Here is a 19,230-nt window from a genome sequence, read left to right as displayed (position 1 = left end):
TGTCAGTCTTCAGATTGAAGAAAGTGGAGAATTCTTGACAATTAGGATGTGGGCGAGCTAGGTCTCGAGCCCGTTGGGGAGCTTCCTTGGATTGATTTTTGACCAGCTCGAAGAGTTTTTTTGGCCGGTTCTTAGCTTGGTCTAATTGGTGGCTGAAGAAGTAGGCTTTAGTGCGCTTAATTTTTTTGTAGTAAGCATTTCTCTTTTTCCTAAGGAGATTGAGGTGGAGAGCCGATGGGACTGCTCTCCAATTGCGTTCAGCGGACCTGAGGGCTCGTCTGTCCTCATTAAGTAGAGCGTTGAACCAGGGCTTGGAATCTTTAATGGGAGCTCTCTTAAGTTGCAGGGGGGCTGCCTCATTAATTATCGAGGTCATGGCGTTGAGATAGTGATTTGTAAAGATATCCCAGCGTGATTGTTGGGCCATCTGAAGCTCACAGCCCCCCAATCTTACTGACCAAGCTACGCCGCTGGCAACACCCTTATTTACACAGCCCACGCCCCTTTGAGCAACCCCCCTTTTTTCATCTCATTTAAAGCCTTCACCATTGGTGTTAACACTTCTCTGCATCACTTGATGCCTATGAGCGCCTAGAAGTCTGCAGTGACCCCACAGGCACACCCCTTCGAACTTCCCCCTCAGCACCAATGCTTCCCACAGAGGCCACACTATAAGCGTACACATTACTAAGCATGTATAGTTAATTCGTAAAACGATTATCTCACCTCTTAGAATGCACTTCGACAGGGGTATGAAGCGCTATATAAATGCAACAGCACAACACAGTACCTGCACAGGGCTGGAGAACAGGTTACTAAGGCTGAGGTTCACTTCCTGGATCCGGGCCAACAAGACGCAGCCATAGTTGGAGTAGTGATCAGCAAGGAAGTCCTAGGGGTGGAGAAAGTGAGGAGAAAACACTGTTACCATTCACCCAAAAATTGAGTTACTTCTATTATTAATAGTGGCATCAAGGGAGATATAAATTGGCAATAATTTTATGGGATTAGAAGAGAGGTCAGTTACTGGTGGCATAAAAGTACACGTCTTGCACTCCTTATAGTAATCAAACCTGGGAGGCAACTCTTGATCGCGTCAAAAATGTTCAACTCCCTAAGGGGGCTCTACATATTCACACACATGTTCTGTGTTTTACTGCCCTGAAGTCTTCTTCTACTTTAAGCAGTAGCAGGGCACAAGTAGGACGCACAGGTAGGCGGTGCCTACCCACTATTTTCACAAGGTGGACGCCGTCCCCCTTGCCAAGAAGTTGGATCACCGTGAAATATGCGGAACTCGTCCCGGTGTAATTTTCAGACCCCGGGACACATTCAGCAGCTCATGCACGTTGTTTGCTTTCCATTCCAAGCAGAAACGTGCAGTGGGTGGAGGGCTTTCATATTTTAGATCCCAGCTGGGCCCAAAACAAAGGCTGAATTTAAAGGACCATCAGCCCTACTTTTGTTCCAGTATGGTCCTGGCTGGGAGTTATCTAAGCCTCACACCTAGGTGCCAATGCAATAACTGGGAAACACATGCGCACAGCTTGGTATCACTTTATGGGTTCTTAAGAAAAGCTAGGATTTGGATGCAAGCCTTTGACTTCGTTCAACCCCTGCATACAAGAGATATGCATGCACTATAAGAATGCCAAATGCATGGTCTGTACGAGCATTTCCACAAATAATTTAATTCGTTTTTTAGGACGAGCCTAGGCAGCACGCATGAGCTGTCTGCAAGAGCTGCTGTAATCACTATACAGAGTATAATCCCGCCTGCTACTAGCCATTGGTTCACTCCTGCGTGGCTCATCTTTGATTATTGGTTTGTGCACCCGATACATCACTTCTGTTTTTCGATCAGGAGCACCGTCCAACTACAGTTTCTTTACACAATAGGTGTCTATTGTGATGGTTTGGTGGCTACTTGTTTGTGCTGCACGCGGCACGCTCTCTTTGAGTATGGTGGCCGCTCCTTTCTTTTATTCTACACAGCACCACAAACTCACGGGATTACTGCCAGAGGAATCACCAGCCTGTGTGTTACTATACTCGATCTACGCTACCACGGGCACCACGGAACCCAACAGCAAAGTCTCAAGATCAGCGCGAGGTTCCCCACAGCTGACCAACCCATCACCTCCGGTTATTGAAAACGCATAGCAGTTGCCAAGTCTGAGCTGCCAGCCTGTGTACAACCCAATCAGCCAAACAGTCCCCCAAGCCATCATAGAGCCCACCAGCAGGATCACCGGACCAGTGCCCAAATTCACCCACAATGTCTACGTGCCAGAAGGTAGCCCCTTTAAACAGTTCTGCATTATTACTGATAATTATTGCATCGTGCAGTAAAAAGATCAAATTAATATGCAAGAGTAAATATTTAGAAATATTGGTATACACACTTATAAAAATCTATTCAAGCAACAATAAAAATAGTCTAGGCCATGATTATAACTATGTCATCTAGGCAGTGTTGCAGCTGTGTCTCTGTTCCCAGTGGTAATTCCTCATTCTAAGTCCTTTAGCCGGTGCTGCAGCTGCTTATCTGGTCCCAATGGTAATTCCTCATTCTTAGTCCTCTAGGCAGCGCTGGTAGCTGCTTCTGTGGTCCGTCAGTAATTCCTCATTCTTAGTCCTGTAGGCAGCGCTGCAGCTGCGTCTCTGTTCCCAGTGGTAATTCCTCATTCTTAGTCTGCTAGACAGTGCTGAAGCTGCTTCACTGGTCCCAGTGGTAATTCCCCATTATTATTCATGTAGGCAGTGCTGCAGCTGCGTTTCTGTTCTATATTGACTAGAAGTCGGAAGAAATCTCCCTTGGGGTCAAGGAGTGACTCCCCTGCTTGGCAGGCACTAAAGAAGCAACTGTCTGGTCTGCAATTCTGAAGCTCCCGCCGGATGCCGAAGTCTCTGCATCACCAGAGGTGGATTTCCTGACTTCGCCGAGGCTACCCTGAGCCCACAGAAAAGCTGAGGCCCGTGGCTATCGTGGGTGACAAGGAACCGTGACCCCTGGGCCGCGCATACTATTGCTGGTACATCGACTTCTTGTTTTTTCCTGAAGTTTTACTTTGGGCTCCGAGTAGCCCCAACCTTGAGCACTGACTGCTCCAAAGATCTCTGGCCCCCACTCCACGAGTGACCCATGGGCCGGGTTCCAGTGCGACCGCTCGAGGATCCGTCGCAATCGCTAGCCCGTTCTTCTCTTTCCACGACACTTGCCGTTGCCAAGGCTTGTTGGGTCCATTCTGGTCGCCGAGACTGCAGCACTCGACAGACTTCGTGGGACAGCTCGAATCCGGCTCGTGGACTTCGTCGACGCCTCCTGGACCTCGTGGCTGAAGAGTCAAGACATCAACTCGTCCCACTTTGATGTTTATACAATACATGCCCTTTCGAGTTAGCACCCATCAAGAGAAACATTTACAAGGAAGAGGAATGAAGTTCTATTACTCTCATGCAAGGCGGAACATCGTAGTTCACTCAGCAAGTTTATTTTTGGTGTCAGAAAAACGCGAATAACATTGGACTAATCACATGTTCTAGAGACTGCCAGAATTCTTTTAATGCTTAGAGTTGCACTAAATATGTGTCATAACAGAGTACCTGTACCTGTTTGTTTAAATGCATCATGGGAACCGTATTTTTTTCTCAGGGAAACCCGGGAGTTCTTGAAGTGGCACAGGTGTTAATTAAGTGGAAATGCGGAGGAGGGCTTCTGGAGAGGAGGGGCTAAAATGTGTTTAAATACTCGAGGGTAGAAGGGAAAGTAGAAATCACATTTTAAAAAAGGAGGGAGGAGGACGCTTTGCTTCCCAGCAGGTAAGATTAGATGAGTTATGCTATCTTAGACAAAGAAATGCTGTCTTTGAAAAAGAATGGATGTTTACATTGCAGACCGAGAGTAAAGGGAAGCATAACGAAAGATTTAGAAGGGGGATGCTTAGTAAGTTAATGAGCAGATGGTGAACGTAAGAAGTCGGGGTTAAAGCAAGGTAATTTATGACTCAGTGAGAGGATGCTATTTTAACCATGAAAGAGCGGGGTTTCAACAAGGAATAATATGCACTTCAGCCAAATTAACCTTTGAGATTAAGAAAAAAGCGCAACTTTAAGCATGATATACTGTTGTATTAGTCAGTTTATATTAGTAATGAGAAAATTAAAACGTGTGTAATTGTCATTTACAGTTTTCCCTGACGAAGGGCCCTTGAGGCCCGAAATGCATTGGATTTTGAATAAACTGCTATGAATGAATTTGCCTCCAGTCGTGTTCTTGAAGAGAGGTTCGGATGGCCCGGCAGGAACATCAGAAATATGTAAAATGGCTTAACGCTTGCATGAAGATCTAAACCATTCCAAAAGGGAATACATGGAGTATTTATGGAAAATTAACGTTTTGAACAATGGATAAGATGAATATGAGATGAATGATTTATTGCAAATGCAGTTTTGGCTGTGCCAGTGGATTTGGGCAGAAGGTTGTCCCGAAAATGTTGTTGAAGAGTCAAGACACCCATCAACTCACCTGAAGCACCCGACATCTGTGGGCATTGGTCCATCCTGCCCTCGGTCACTGGCAAGTGACCCAGACTCTGTCCCCTCTGCTTTCAGGTTCCTGCCTTCCTAGATCCAGGCTTGGATCTCTTCGGACACTTCTCCTCTTCACGGCAGCAGCAGTTCTTCGCCAGCTTCCATTGTAATCGACGACGCGACCCGACACCAAAAGACACCTATGCACCCGGCTTCCCTGGGTGAGGTAACTCGAGTACTCCGGTGCTCCCGTGGGTGCTAGCCCTAGAACTTCTTAAGTCCAAAAGGGTTTGGTCCTGACTCGATTCTAAGTGTCCCTAATCTTTAAATTTCCAACTGCGACATTGCCCATAGAAGATAACGGGAACCCGCGGTTGTGTTTACACACTGCACACGGCCCCCGTGGGCCCCCTGTGTCACTACCTTGGGTAGTTCCTTGGGGTCCCATCGATTCTACAGGCTCTAGGCCTTGTGTCTAGTTCAGTCGTGGTTCTTATATCACTTTATTGGTATATGGTTTGGTACGCCCCTAGGGCCCAAACGTGTATTTGTGCTATTACTGTAAATTGCTAACTTGTAACTTAAGTACTTCGAACGCCAGCCTCATAAAGAGACTAGAGGGGTGTGTTTTATCTTAAATACATATATTTTAAATATATACCTGGTGTGGTTTTCCTTTCATTTGATCATTCAAGAGATTATAGACTGGTAAAACAAGCTGCTTTACACTCCTTCAAGACTTAGGCTGAAGGCTGCTCTCCATAGCTACGAATAGGATAGCTTTCATATAAAGGTTGTCTTTAACCAATCACCATAAGGGGTTGTTTGGACTGATACAAGGTGCCCACTAGAACTAGTGGACAGCATATATCAGGCCACCTTCTCACATTGGTGTGCAGAGTGCGGGATTCCAGCTTGCTATTGTTTTAGCAGATAATCTCAATTGAATTGATCAACTGAAAACCACTAAAGGTACCTGAGGTACATATAATATCAAGTTTAGCTAAAGTAAGTTCTACTGAATTTAGAGTTGTGTGTTAAGGGATAGCACACCCTTTCTACAACTCAAGAGAGTTTAGTAGGCCACACTAGTGTAGGTAGTGCAATAAACCACACCTCACTAGTAATGTCTAATCACCCAGGAACCAGTGGGTCCCTACCAGGAACCAGTGAGCTCCTTCCCTACAAATATGAGGATCTCTCCTTTGCTCAGCTAAGTGCCTTATGTTCCATTAGGAAGCTGAAGACAGGCAAAAGTCCAACCACCCAGCATCTTATAAAGATACTTAAGCTGGATGATATCTCAGGGCCTAGTGGGCCTAATGGGGTAGGCAGTGTGGGTGGGGCAGCAGGTGAGGAGGATGACAACAATGCTAACTTCTTTATTCCTCCAGGAAGAGTTGAAAGTAGGGCCAGAAGGGATAGATCTCTGTCAAGGGGATCTGTCCAGTCTAACTCCTCTGTAGGGACCTCTGTCTCTCTCTTCTCACAGAGGGAGGGAAACCTCCCAGGAGGGGAGAGAGAGACTGCTGAAGTATGAGCAAGACAAGTTCAACCTCAGAAAGCAGCAGATGGCCTTAGATAGGGAAGCCCTGGAGCTCTACAGAGCTAGAAAAAAGGAGGGACTAGAGTCTCTTGGTGGCAGCAATTTCCCTAGAGATAGGGAGAGGTCACATGACCATAGAAACCTAAGTAAGATTGTCCCTCCCTACCAGAGTGGGGATGACATCCACAAGTGGATAACTGCCTTGGAGAGGGCCTGTAAAGTACAGAAGGTCCCTCAAGGTCAGTGGGCAGCAATCCTATGGCTCTCCTTTGCAGACAAAGGTAGAGACAAGCTCAACACTGTAAGAGAAGAGGATGCTGATGATTACCAGGTCTTGAAAAGTGCTCTGATAGATGGGTTTGGCCTAACCACTAAACAATACAGGTTACAGTTCAGAGACACCCAAAATCAGGACTGGGTTGGCTTTGTTGACTGTGCTGCTAAGGCTCTGGAAGGTTGGATATTGGGCAGTAAAGTGTGTGACTTCATAGGATTGTATAATCTGATAATGAGGGAGCAGATTCTTAATAACTGTCAAAATCAGCTGTTGCACCAGTACCTGATAGACTCTGATCTGCCCTCTCCCCAAGAATTGGGAAAGAAGGCAGACAAATGTGTCAGAACCAGGGTGAGGCAGAAGGTACAGAACCAAGGTGGTGACCCAAAGAAGCAAAACAATAAAAACTCTGACAAGGGTGGGACAAGGGTAAAGACCAGAAGTCTTCTCAAGGGCCCCAAAAATCTTCTTCTAATGGGGAGTCACAGTCAAACAAGGGAAAAGGCCAAAAGAAACCTTGGTGCAAAATCTGTAAACAGAAAACTCACTGGATCAGTGACTACACCAAGTCCAAAGAATCTACTCCAGCCACCATGCCCCTAAGGCAACTGTCACCCCTAGTACAGCTACAATAGGTGGTAGCAATGTTCAGAATAAGGGTGTAGTAGGGTTGACCCTGGGTTCTGAGCTGGACTCTGGCCTAGTCAGAGTACCAACTCAGGCTGTGCTTGTCAGTGATGGGGGCATGGATATGTCCCCCTGTGTGAGTCCCAGTAATCTGGGCAAATACAGACAACAGCCTTTGATTAATGGAGTAGAAGCTTGGGCATTCAGGAACACAGGAGCAAGTGTCACAATGGTGACAAAAGATCTTGTGGATCCTGGGCAGATTATACTTGGTGAAATGTGCCAAGTGACCAATGCTAGCAATGTCAGAACAGACCATTCTCTGGCAGTTGTTAACTTCTCCTGGGGAGGGGTAACTGGCCTAAAGAAGTTTGTGGTGAGTGCAGATCTACCAGTACAGTGCTTGCTTGGCAATGATCTAGAGACTTCAGCTTGGGCATAAGTGGAGCTCAGGACACATGCAGAAATGTTAGGGATCCCTGCACATGTCTTTGCTGTGACTAGGTCACAAGCCAAAATGTCTAAAGCTGGACAGGCACTGGATTCTGGAAAAATGGACCAGGTGCCTCACAAGAGGAGGAGCAGTAGGGTTAAGGCTGAGCCTTCCCACCTGTCTCAGGATGCTGATCAGTCTCCTCAGGGAGATGATCTTGAGCCTGAAGAAGGAACTGTCCCAGAGGAGCTTGAACCTGACCAGGTTGAGTTCTTGGGGACAGGGGGCCCTTCCAGGACTGATCTGAGCCAGGAGCAGAAAACCTGCCCCTCTCTTGAGCCTCTCAGAAAGCAAGCTGCTGATGAGGCTGCTAGGAATGCTAGTGGCACCCATAAAGTTTATTGGGATGATGGACTCCTTTACTCAGAGAGTAGAGACCCCAAGCCTGGTGCATCCAGGAGGTTAGTTATACCTCTGAAATTTAGGGGCTTCCTATTGACACTAGCCCATGAAGTGAGTACCAAACAAGGATGGCCTCAACTTCTTCAGAGCCCACACCACAGCAAAGGCCTCCCGTTCAATGGCTGACCAACGTTTCTCTCTGGGGGTCAGCCTTCTGCTTATGAAAGCTACTGGCTGTTCCTGACCTTCACCATTCAACTGTGACAGTACAGCCCCTACCCCCAACTCAGATGCATCTGTTTGCACAATGAACTTTTTGGAGTAATCAGGACTTTGCAAAATGGGAGCAGTGCACATGGCCTGCTTCAGGACCTCAAATGCCTTTTGACAGCTAACTGTACACTGAAACGTTTTGAGCATTTTCTTAGAGGTTAAGTCATTCAGGGGTGTCACTATTGATCCATACACCTTGACAAATCTTCTGCAATACCCAGTTAGGCCTAAGAAGGCTCTCACCTGAGTCTGGGTAATGGGAGCAACCCAGTCCATTATGGTCTGGATTTTGCTCTGCAATGGTTGAACCTGGCCTCCACCTACAAGGTGGCTCAGGTACACAACCTGACCCTGCCCTATCTGGCACTTAGTAGCCTTGATAGTTAGGCCTGCTTTTTGCAGGGCCTCCAAAACATTCCTCAGGTGGACCAGGTGATCCTCCCAGGTGGAGCTAAAAACAGCAATATCATCAAGATATGCTGCACTGTAGTCTTCCACGCCTGTAAGGACTTGATTCACCAACCTTTGGAAAGTGGCAGGTGCATTCCTCAAACCAAAGGGCATTACCACAGATTGATAGTGCCCACTAGGGGTAGAAAATGCTCTCTTTGGCATTGCATCATCAGCTAGTCTGATTTGCCAGTAGCCAGCTGTCAAGTCAAATATGCTTAGAAACTTGGCTGAGGCCAACGTATCTATTAGCTCATCTGCCCTGGGAATGGGATGGGCATCAGTCCTAGTGACTGCATTGAGACCCCTGTAATCCACACAAAACCTCATCTCTCTCTTGCCATCTCTGGTATGAGGTTTAGGTACCAGGACTACTGGACTAGCCCAAGGGCTATCTAAGGGTTGAATGACTCCCAAATCCAACATCTTTTGGTCTTCTGTCCTTATACAGTCCCTGACATGACCAGGTTGCCTGTAGTTCTTATTCTTCACAGGCAGACTGTCCCCAGTGTCCACTATAGGAGTGCACCAGGTGGTCTGACTTGGAGGCAGAGAAAACATATGTCTAAACTGGCTGAGACGTTTTCTGCAGCCAGTTTGTTGCTGGACAGTGAGGCTGCCTGCCAAGGCTACATAATCTAATGATCCATGATCAGGGTTCTGAGAGAGCAGGTCAGGGAGTGGGTCACTCTCTTCCTCCTGTCCCTCATCTGTAGCCATGAGCAAGCCCATGTCTGCCCTGTCAACATATGGTTTTAGCCTGTTGACATGAAGTACCCTACGGGGACTCCTAGGGGTTCCAAGGTCTACCAAGTAGGTGACCTCCCCTTTCTGTTCAACCATTGTATGGGGCCACTCCATTTGTTCAGGAGCGCTGTTGGGGCCACAGGCTCCAACACCCACACTTTCTGCCCTGGCTGGTAAACAGTCAGCACAGTCTTTTGGTAATGCCAGGCCGTTTGCAATTCCTGGCTAGCCTCAAGGTTTTTAGTTGCCTTTTTCATGTATTCCGCAATCCTGGAGCGGTGACCAAGTACATAGTCCACTATGTCCTGTTTAGGGGGTTTGAGAGGTAATTACCATCCTCCTTCACCAGACACAAAGGACCCCTAACAGGATGGCCAAACAAAAGTTATGGGACAGCTCGAATTCAGCTCCTGGTCATCCTCGATGCCTCCTGGTCCTCGTGGCTGGAGAGTCAAGCTTCACCTTCTTCACCTGAAACACTCGGCATGGATGGGCATTCGCCTATCGTGCCCCTGGTCACTGGCTAGTGACCCAGACTCTGTCCCCTCTGTTTTCAGGTTCTTCTCGACTTCAATCCAGGCTTGGATCTCTTCGGACACTTCACATCTTCCTGGCAGCAGCACTTCTTCGACAGCTCCCATTGAAAACAATGATGCGACCCGACACCATTTGACACCTATGCACCCGGCTTCCCTGGGTGAGGTAACTAAAGTACTCCAGTGCTCCCATGGGTGTTGACCCTAGAACTTCCTAAGTCCTAAAGAGTTTGGTCTTAGTCCACTTCTAAGTGTCCCTAATCTTTAAAAATGTAACCGCAACTTTCCCCATAGAAGCTAACGGGAGCTCGCGGCTGTGTTCTCACACTGCTCACGGTCCCCTGTGTCACTACATTGGGTGTTTCCTTGGGGTCCCAGCGATTCTACAGGCTCTAAGCCTAGTGTCTAGTTAAGTTGTGGTTCTTATACCACTATTTTAGTATATGGTATGGCTGGCCCCTAGGGCCTGACATGTATTTGTGCTATTTTACTGTACTATTTGAAGTGTAACTTATATGTTTGGACCTCTAACCTCGTAAAGAGACTAGTAATAAATACATATATTTTATATATATACCTGGTGTGGTCGCCTTTCTTTTAGCCACTCAAGAGATTATAGACTGGTAAAACAAGCTGCTTTACATTCCTTCAAGACTTAGCCTGAAGGCTGCTCTCCATAGCTACCACTAGGATAGCTTTCAATAAAGGTTGTCTTTAACCTATCATCAATAAGGGGTTGTTTGGACTGGTGCAAGGTGCCCACTATAATTAGGAAGGTATTTGAACCCTCTGAGATTAGTATTGCCTCTGATAAGGGTGGAATGAATTACGTTGTTCCTTGGGTTTCTCTAGGCTGACCACCTTAAGGGTGTCCATTTCGGTTTTTATGCAGGCCATTTTATCAGCCGTGTGTCTATCAAATAGAGTAGAACCAGAGAAAGGCAAATTTATGATACGTTGCTGTGACTCCTGTTTTAAAGATGCGAGTCGGAGCCAAGCATACATACAGAGGGCCACATCATGGCAGTATTCATGAGCTGCTAGAATCAGCTGCTGCACTTATTATCTGGTTTGATACCATCAAGCCCTCGTTTACTACTTCCAGAAAATCCTCCCGCTTGTCTTTGGTCAGATCTTCCGCAAACTTCTGGACCGATTCCCACAACCTATCCTAGCGTCAGAGAAGAGCAGCTGCACTTGCTGTTTTCAGGGAAGTGGCCCACCGAATCCAACTTCTTGCTCTCCTTATCTGGTGGAACTGAGGAGACAGGAGTAGTAGCATGGTGTTTCTTTGCTGCTAACATTACTATGGAGTTTGGGCGAGGGCCTGATCACAGGAAGAGTGCATCCTGCTCGGGTGACCTGTACTTTTTTAACAGTCTCGATGGAGTTGACTTGGCTGATGCAGGAGTCAAGAAGAGTTCTATAGCTGGTTCCAAGAGGCCTGGCACTAGAGAAAGGAGTGGTCTGGACACTGTACGTTGTTGGAGCGTCACAAAGATCACTGATGTGGATGAAGTAGGCACCGACATCTGGATGTTCAATTTTGCTGCTCCTCTCACGAACACCTCATGAAAGGTGTGAATGAGATCTAACAGGGAGACTCCGGGTGGTGAAGAGTCTGTTATGGTAGGCGAGTAGTGTCCTCTAGAGGTGGAGAACGAATACCAGGAACGATGGTGAGATCCTGACCGTGATCTGGGTCAGTGTGACTGATGGCGATGATTTATGTTTTGCTAACTTTATCTGTATTTATCCATATTTATTATGGCTTTTTTGGAAAAAATTAAGCTGAAATTAGTATATTTCCACATTTATTTAACCGATAAATATGCACTCATGCTGGAATCCCTGCCTGGTTTCAGTGATAAGAACACCCGCAGAAGATAAATCGATGTACTGATATGAAAATATGCACATTTCAGTATCAATCTTGTGCACATCTACTGCTGTTAAAGCCTCTTTACTAAAATTCTTTTCTTTTTTAACTCCCATAGTTAGGTTGTCTGTTTGTATTTATCTGTAAAAATCAGTAAAAACAGAAAACAGGGGGCCTTAATTATGCCGTAGAGTCATTCCTATCTCTTGAGATTCCATTTCGTACTAGATGCTACACGGGTGGCCTACAGTAATATTTCTGTATGGGCACATTGCTGTAGCGGAGATTATTGTTTTATTTTTACAGCTGCTCTTCTTGTTGGGTTTTTATGGTTTTCCTGCTTTTTTTCTGTCCCTCTCCAGTTATTCTCACCTGTTTTGCAATGATTTGCCTATAACCAGGGCTTTAAGTTGCCTGGGTCCGGCCCATGCTCAGCTCCGGCATTTCTAAAAAGCAGGTGCTGAGTCGGGTCGCTATCGGGCTCTCCATTTTTGCCCTCACCCTCAGGGTGGAAAACAAATCTTAACTCTGCGGCAGTGCCACCCTTCGCTGCCTTTAATGTAACTCAAAAGAGACTTGTTATAGTTCTTTCACAGTCTCATCATGTTAGAACTGAAGCATTATTAATATTATATACAACGAAACCATAGTTGTTGTTTATTTATCTTATGCAACTAACAACCATTGACAAAGCCAACAGTCCTGACTTGTAGGTGTAATGTTAATATATTGTATATCTGGATGCAATGACAGAAACAGCAAAATACCAGTCGGGCGGCACACTATGCTAAGCACAGATTTTTAGTTTACCTGTTTTAAGCCACGCCCTTAATTACATCGCCCACATACCTTTGCGGGACCCCCTGCCCAGTTTTTTAATCCCTCTTAAAGCCCTGCCTATAACTATAATGCTTATATATCGGATGACGCAGGGCTGTGTCTGGTATGCTCTCACCACCGAAAGCTGTAACCACACAGGCGTTGCTATATGTCACGTGATGGACTTGTGCTGTTTATGCGGGAAGTCTGGGGACTCTGTGCTTATGTGATTTTTATACTGCACTTTGTATCCTGTCTCCTGTTTGCCAAACCTTAAAAAACATAACAATCTTACTCGACGTAAAGCATTTCAGCGCCTTGTCAGGAGTAATAAGTGCTACATAATTACAATAAATGTGTTCATGTAGCTTTTTTTCCTCATACTGCATTTGTTTTACCTGATCCATTTTAATCCTGGAGGGAAAGTTACAGTGCTAATAATAGCAAATTTCCTCTTTTTCATTCGAGACAAAAATCAGTAAATGGTGGTAAATAACAATTTAAACACAAGGAAATATCAGAATTTCTACAGCACGGGGATCCATCTCGTATGTGTGCTACAGAAGTGACAACTGGCGCTGCGGCACCCTCCCTTGTCAGAGCGAGACTTTCAGCCGCTGTATGCAGTGACGAACAGAGCAGCAGCACCCTCCCTTGTCAGAGCGAGACTCTCAGCCGCTGTATGCAGTGACAACCAGCGCTGCAGCACCCTCCCTTGTCAGAGCGAGACTTTCAGCCGCTGTATGCAGTGACAACCAGCGCTGCAGCACCCTCCCTTGTCAGAGCGAGACTTTCAGCCGCTGTATGCAGTGACAACCAGCGCTGCGGCTGCAGCACCCTCCCTTGTCAGAGCGAGACTCTCAGCCGCTGTATGCAGTGACAACCAGCGCTGCAGCACCCTCCCTTGTCAGAGCGAGACTTTCAGCCGCTGTATGCAGTGGCGAACAGACCAGCAGCACCCTCCCTTGTCAGAGCGAGACTCTCAGCCGCTGTATGCAGTGACAACCAGCGCTGCAGCACCCTCCCTTGTCAGAGCGAGACTTTCAGCCGCTGTATGCAGTGACAACCAGCGCTGCAGCACCCTCCCTTGTCAGAGCGAGACTTTCAGCCGCTGTATGCAGTGACAACCAGCGCTGCGGCTGCAGCACCCTCCCTTGTCAGAGCGAGACTCTCAGCCGCTGTATGCAGTGACAACCAGCGCTGCAGCACCCTCCCTTGTCAGAGCGAGACTTTCAGCCGCTGTATGCAGTGATAACCAGCGCTGAGGCTGCAGCACCCTCCCTTGTCAGAGCAAGACTTTCAGCCACTGTATGCAGTGACGAACAGAGCAGCAGCACCCTCCCTTGTCAGACTGAGACTTTCAGCCGCTGTATGCAGTGACAACCAGCGCTGCAGCACCCTCCCTTGTCAGACTGAGGCTTTCAGCCGCTGTATGCAGTGACGAACAGAGCAACAGCACCCTCCCTTGTCAGAGCGAGACTTTCAGCTGCAGTATGCAGTGACAACCAGCGCTGCGGCTGCAGCACCCTCCCTTGTCAGAGTGAGACTTTCAGCCGCTGTATGCAGTGACGAACAGACCAGCAGCACCCTCCCTTGTCAGAGCGAGACTTTCAGCCTCTGTATGCAGTGACAGCCAGCGCTGCAGCACCCTCCCTTGTCAGAGCGAGACTTTCAGCTGCAGTATGCAGTGACAACCAGCGCTGCGGCTGCAGCACCCTCCCTTGTCAGAGTGAGACTTTTAGCCGCTGTATGCATTGACGAACAGAGCAGCAGCACCATCCCTTGTCAGAGCAAGACTTTCAGCCGCTGCATGCAGTGACAACCAGCGCTGCGGCTGCAGCACCCTCCCTTGTCAGAGCGAGACTCTCAGCCGCTGTATGCAGTGACAACCAGCGCTGCAGCACCCTCCCTTGTCAGAGCGAGACTTTCAGACGCTGTATGCAGTGACGAACAGAGCAACAGCACCCTCCCTTGTCAGAGCGAGACTTTCAGCCGCTGTATGCAGTGATAACCAGCGCTGAGGCTGCAGCACCCTCCCTTGTCAGAGCAAGACTTTCAGCCACTGTATGCAGTGACGAACAGAGCAGCAGCACCCTCCCTTGTCAGACTGAGACTTTCAGCCGCTGTATGCAGTGACAACCAGCGCTGCGGCTGCAGCACCCTCCCTTGTCAGAGTGAGACTTTCAGCCGCTGTATGCAGTGACGAACAGAGCAGCAGCACCCTCCCTTGTCAGACTGAGACTTTCAGCCGCTGTATGCAGTGACAACCAGCGCTGCAGCACCCTCCCTTGTCAGACTGAGGCTTTCAGCCGCTGTATGCAGGGACGAACAGACCAGCAGCACCCTCCCTTGTCAGAGTGAGACTCACAGCCGCTGTATGCAGTGACGAACAGAGCAACAGCACCCTCCCTTGTCAGAGCGAGACTTTCAGCTGCAGTATGCAGTGACAACCAGCGCTGCGGCTGCAGCACCCTCCCTTGTCAGAGTGAGACTTTCAGCCGCTGTATGCAGTGACGAACAGACCAGCAGCACCCTCCCTTGTCAGAGCGAGACTTTCAGCCTCTGTATGCAGTGACAACCAGCGCTGCAGCACCCTCCCTTGTCAGAGCGAGACTTTCAGCTGCAGTATGCAGTGACAACCAGCGCTGCGGCTGCAGCACCCTCCCTTGTCAGAGTGAGACTTTTAGCCGCTGTATGCATTGACGAACAGAGCAGCAGCACCATCCCTTGTGAGAGCAAGACTTTCAGCCGCTGCATGCAGTGACAACCAGCGCTGCGGCTGCAGCACCCTCCCTTGTCAGAGCGAGACTCTCAGCCGCTGTATGCAGTGACAACCAGCGCTGCAGCACCCTCCCTTGTCAGAGCGAGACTTTCAGCTGCAGTATGCAGTGACAACCAGCGCTGTGGCTGCAGCACCCTCTCTTGTCAGAGTGAGACTTTTAGCCGCTGTATGCAGTGACAACCAGCGCTGCGGCTGCAGCACCCTCCCTTGTCAGAGTGAGACTTACAGAGCAGCAGCACCATCCCTTGTCAGAGCGAGACTTTCAGCCACTGTATGCAGTGACGAACAAAGCAGCAGCACCCTCCCTTGTCAGACTGAGACTTTCAGCCGCTGTATGCAGTGACAACCAGCGCTGCAGCTGCAGCACCCTCCCTTGTCAGAGCGAGACTTTCAGCCGCTGTATGCAGTGATAACCAGCGCTGAGGCTGCAGCACCCTCCCTTGTCAGAGCAAGACTTTCAGCCACTGTATGCAGTGACGAACAGAGCAGCAGCACCCTCCCTTGTCAGACTGAGACTTTCAGCCGCTGTATGCAGTGACAACCAGCGCTGCAGCACCCTCCCTTGTCAGACTGAGGCTTTCAGCCGCTGTATGCAGTGACGAACAGAGCAACAGCACCCTCCCTTGTCAGAGCGAGACTTTCAGCTGCAGTATGCAGTGACAACCAGCGCTGCGGCTGCAGCACCCTCCCTTGTCAGAGTGAGACTTTCAGCCGCTGTATGCAGTGACGAACAGACCAGCAGCACCCTCCCTTGTCAGAGCGAGACTTTCAGCCTCTGTATGCAGTGACAACCAGCGCTGCAGCACCCTCCCTTGTCAGAGCGAGACTTTCAGCTGCAGTATGCAGTGACAACCAGCGCTGCGGCTGCAGCACCCTCCCTTGTCAGAGTGAGACTTTTAGCCGCTGTATGCATTGACGAACAGAGCAGCAGCACCATCCCTTGTCAGAGCAAGACTTTCAGCCGCTGCATGCAGTGACAACCAGCGCTGCGGCTGCAGCACCCTCCCTTGTCAGAGCGAGACTCTCAGCCGCTGTATGCAGTGACAACCAGCGCTGCAGCACCCTCCCTTGTCAGAGCGAGACTTTCAGACGCTGTATGCAGTGACGAACAGAGCAACAGCACCCTCCCTTGTCAGAGCGAGACTTTCAGCCGCTGTATGCAGTGATAACCAGCGCTGAGGCTGCAGCACCCTCCCTTGTCAGAGCAAGACTTTCAGCCACTGTATGCAGTGACGAACAGAGCAGCAGCACCCTCCCTTGTCAGACTGAGACTTTCAGCCGCTGTATGCAGTGACGAACAGAGCAGCAGCACCCTTCCTTGTCAGACTGAGACTTTCAGCCGCTGTATGCAGTGACAACCAGCGCTGCAGCACCCTCCCTTGTCAGACTGAGGCTTTCAGCCGCTGTATGCAGTGACGAACAGACCAGCAGCACCCTCCCTTGTCAGAGTGAGACTCACAGCCGCTGTATGCAGTGACGAACAGAGCAACAGCACCCTCCCTTGTCAGAGCGAGACTTTCAGCTGCAGTATGCAGTGACAACCAGCGCTGCGGCTGCAGCACCCTCCCTTGTCAGAGTGAGACTTTCAGCCGCTGTATGCAGTGACGAACAGACCAGCAGCACCCTCCCTTGTCAGAGCGAGACTTTCAGCCTCTGTATGCAGTGACAACCAGCGCTGCAGCACCCTCCCTTGTCAGAGCGAGACTTTCAGCTGCAGTATGCAGTGACAACCAGCGCTGCGGCTGCAGCACCCTCCCTTGTCAGAGTGAGACTTTTAGCCGCTGTATGCATTGACGAACAGAGCAGCAGCACCATCCCTTGTCAGAGCAAGACTTTCAGCCGCTGCATGCAGTGACAACCAGCGCTGCGGCTGCAGCACCCTCCCTTGTCAGAGCGAGACTCTCAGCCGCTGTATGCAGTGACAACCAGCGCTGCAGCACCCTCCCATGTCAGAGCGAGACTTTCAGCCGCTGTATTCAGTTACAACCAGCGCTGCAGCTGCAGCACCCTCCCTTGTCAGAGCGTGACTTTCAGCCGCTGTATGCAGTGACGAACAGAGCAGCAGCACCCTCCCTTGTCAGAGCGAGACTTTCAGCCGCTGTATTCAGTGACAACCAGCGCTGCGGCTGCAGCACCCTTCCTTGTCAGAGTGAGACTTTCAGCCGCTGTATGCAGTGACGAACAGAGCAGCAGCACCCTCCCTTGTCAGAGCGAGACTTTCAGCTGCAGTATGCAGTGACAACCAGCGCTGCGGCTGCAGCACCCTCTCTTGTCAGAGTGAGACTTTTAGCCGCTGTATGCAGTGACAACCAGCGCTGCGGCTGCAGCACCCTCCCTTGTCAGAGTGAGACTTACAGAGCAGCAGCACCATCCCTTGTCAGAGCGAGATTTTCAGCCACTGTATGCAGTGACGATCAAAGCAGCAGCACCCTCCCTTGTCAGACTGAGACTTTCAGCCGCTGTATGCAGTGACAACCAGCGCTGCAGCTGCAGCACCCTCCCTTGTCAGAGCGAGACTTTCAGCCGCTGTATGCAGTGATAACCAGCGCTGAGGCTGCAGCACCCTCCCTTGTCAGAGCAAGACTTTCAGCCACTGTATGCAGTGACGAACAGAGCAGCAGCACCCTCCCTTGTCAGACTGAGACTTTCAGCCGCTGTATGCAGTGACAACCAGCGCTGCAGCACCCTCCCTTGTCAGACTGAGGCTTTCAGCCGCTGTATGCAGTGACGAACAGAGCAACAGCACCCTCCCTTGTCAGAGCGAGACTTTCAGCTGCAGTATGCAGTGACAACCAGCGCTGCGGCTGCAGCACCCTCCCTTGTCAGAGTGAGACTTTCAGCCGCTGTATGCAGTGACGAACAGACCAGCAGCACCCTCCCTTGTCAGAGCGAGACTTTCAGCCTCTGTATGCAGTGACAACCAGCGCTGCAGCACCCTCCCTTGTCAGAGCGAGACTTTCAGCTGCAGTATGCAGTGACAACCAGCGCTGCGGCTGCAGCACCCTCCCTTGTCAGAGTGAGACTTTTAGCCGCTGTATGCATTGACGAACAGAGCAGCAGCACCATCCCTTGTCAGAGCAAGACTTTCAGCCGCTGCATGCAGTGACAACCAGCGCTGCGGCTGCAGCACCCTCCCTTGTCAGAGCGAGGCTCTCAGCCGCTGTATGCAGTGACAACCAGCGCTGCAGCACCCTCCCATGTCAGAGCGAGACTTTCAGCCGCTGTATTCAGTTACAACCAGCGCTGCAGCTGCAGCACCCTCCCTTGTCAGAGCGTGACTTTCAGCCGCTGTATGCAGTGACGAACAGAGCAGCAGCACCCTCCCTTGTCAGAGCGAGACTTTCAGCCGCTGTATTCAGTGACAACCAGCGCTGCGGCTGCAGCACCCTTCCTTGTCAGAGTGAGACTTTCAGCCGCTGTATGCAGTGACGAACAGAGCAGCAGCACCCTCCCTTGTCAGAGCGAAACTCACAGCCGCTGTATGCAGTGACGAACAGAGCAATAGCACCCTCCCTTGTCAGAGCGCGACTTTCAGCCACTGTATGCAGTGACGAACAGAGCAGCAGCACCCTCCCTTGTCAGACTGAGACTTTCAGCCGCTGTATGCAGTGATAACCAGCGCTGCAGCACCCTCCCTTGTCAGAGCGAGACTTTCAGCCGCTGTATGCAGTGATAACCAGCGCTGAGGCTGCAGCACCCTCCCTTGTCAGAGCGAGACTTTTAGCCGCTGTATGCAGTTACGAACAAAGCAGCAGCACCCTCCTTGTCAGAGCGCGACTTTCAGACGCTGTATGCAGTGACGAACAGAGCAGCAGCACCCTCCCTTGTCAGAGCGAGAATTTTAGCCGCTGTATGCAGTTACGAACAAAGCAGCAGCACCCTCCCTTGTCAGAGCGAGACTTTCAGCCGCTGTATGCAGTGACAAC

The 19,230-nt window shown here is 49.7% G+C and overlaps 1 protein-coding gene across 3 annotated transcripts in view; it reads right to left on the bottom strand.

Moving 5' to 3' along the window:
• Window positions 1–19,230, bottom strand: part of LOC146808696 (suppressor APC domain-containing protein 2-like) — a 365,810-nt gene that overhangs the window by 22,265 nt on the left and 324,315 nt on the right. For 2 of the 3 annotated variants that reach the window (XR_014966223.1, XM_085615505.1), the window contains exon 4: window positions 791–892. Coding sequence is in view for 2 of the 3 variants with exons in the window: in XM_085615505.1 (XP_085471631.1) it covers window positions 791–892 (102 nt within the window). In the remaining variant the exon portion in view is untranslated. Of the gene's footprint in view, window positions 1–726; window positions 893–19,230 lie in introns of all 3 variants that reach the window. The other variant, XM_085615507.1, reaches the window with a different exon arrangement.

Source organism: Triturus cristatus, chromosome 7 (assembly GCF_964204655.1).
Source record: "Triturus cristatus chromosome 7, aTriCri1.1, whole genome shotgun sequence".
Taxonomy (NCBI): domain Eukaryota; kingdom Metazoa; phylum Chordata; class Amphibia; order Caudata; family Salamandridae; genus Triturus; species Triturus cristatus.
This window is presented reverse-complemented; position numbering and strand designations above follow the sequence as displayed.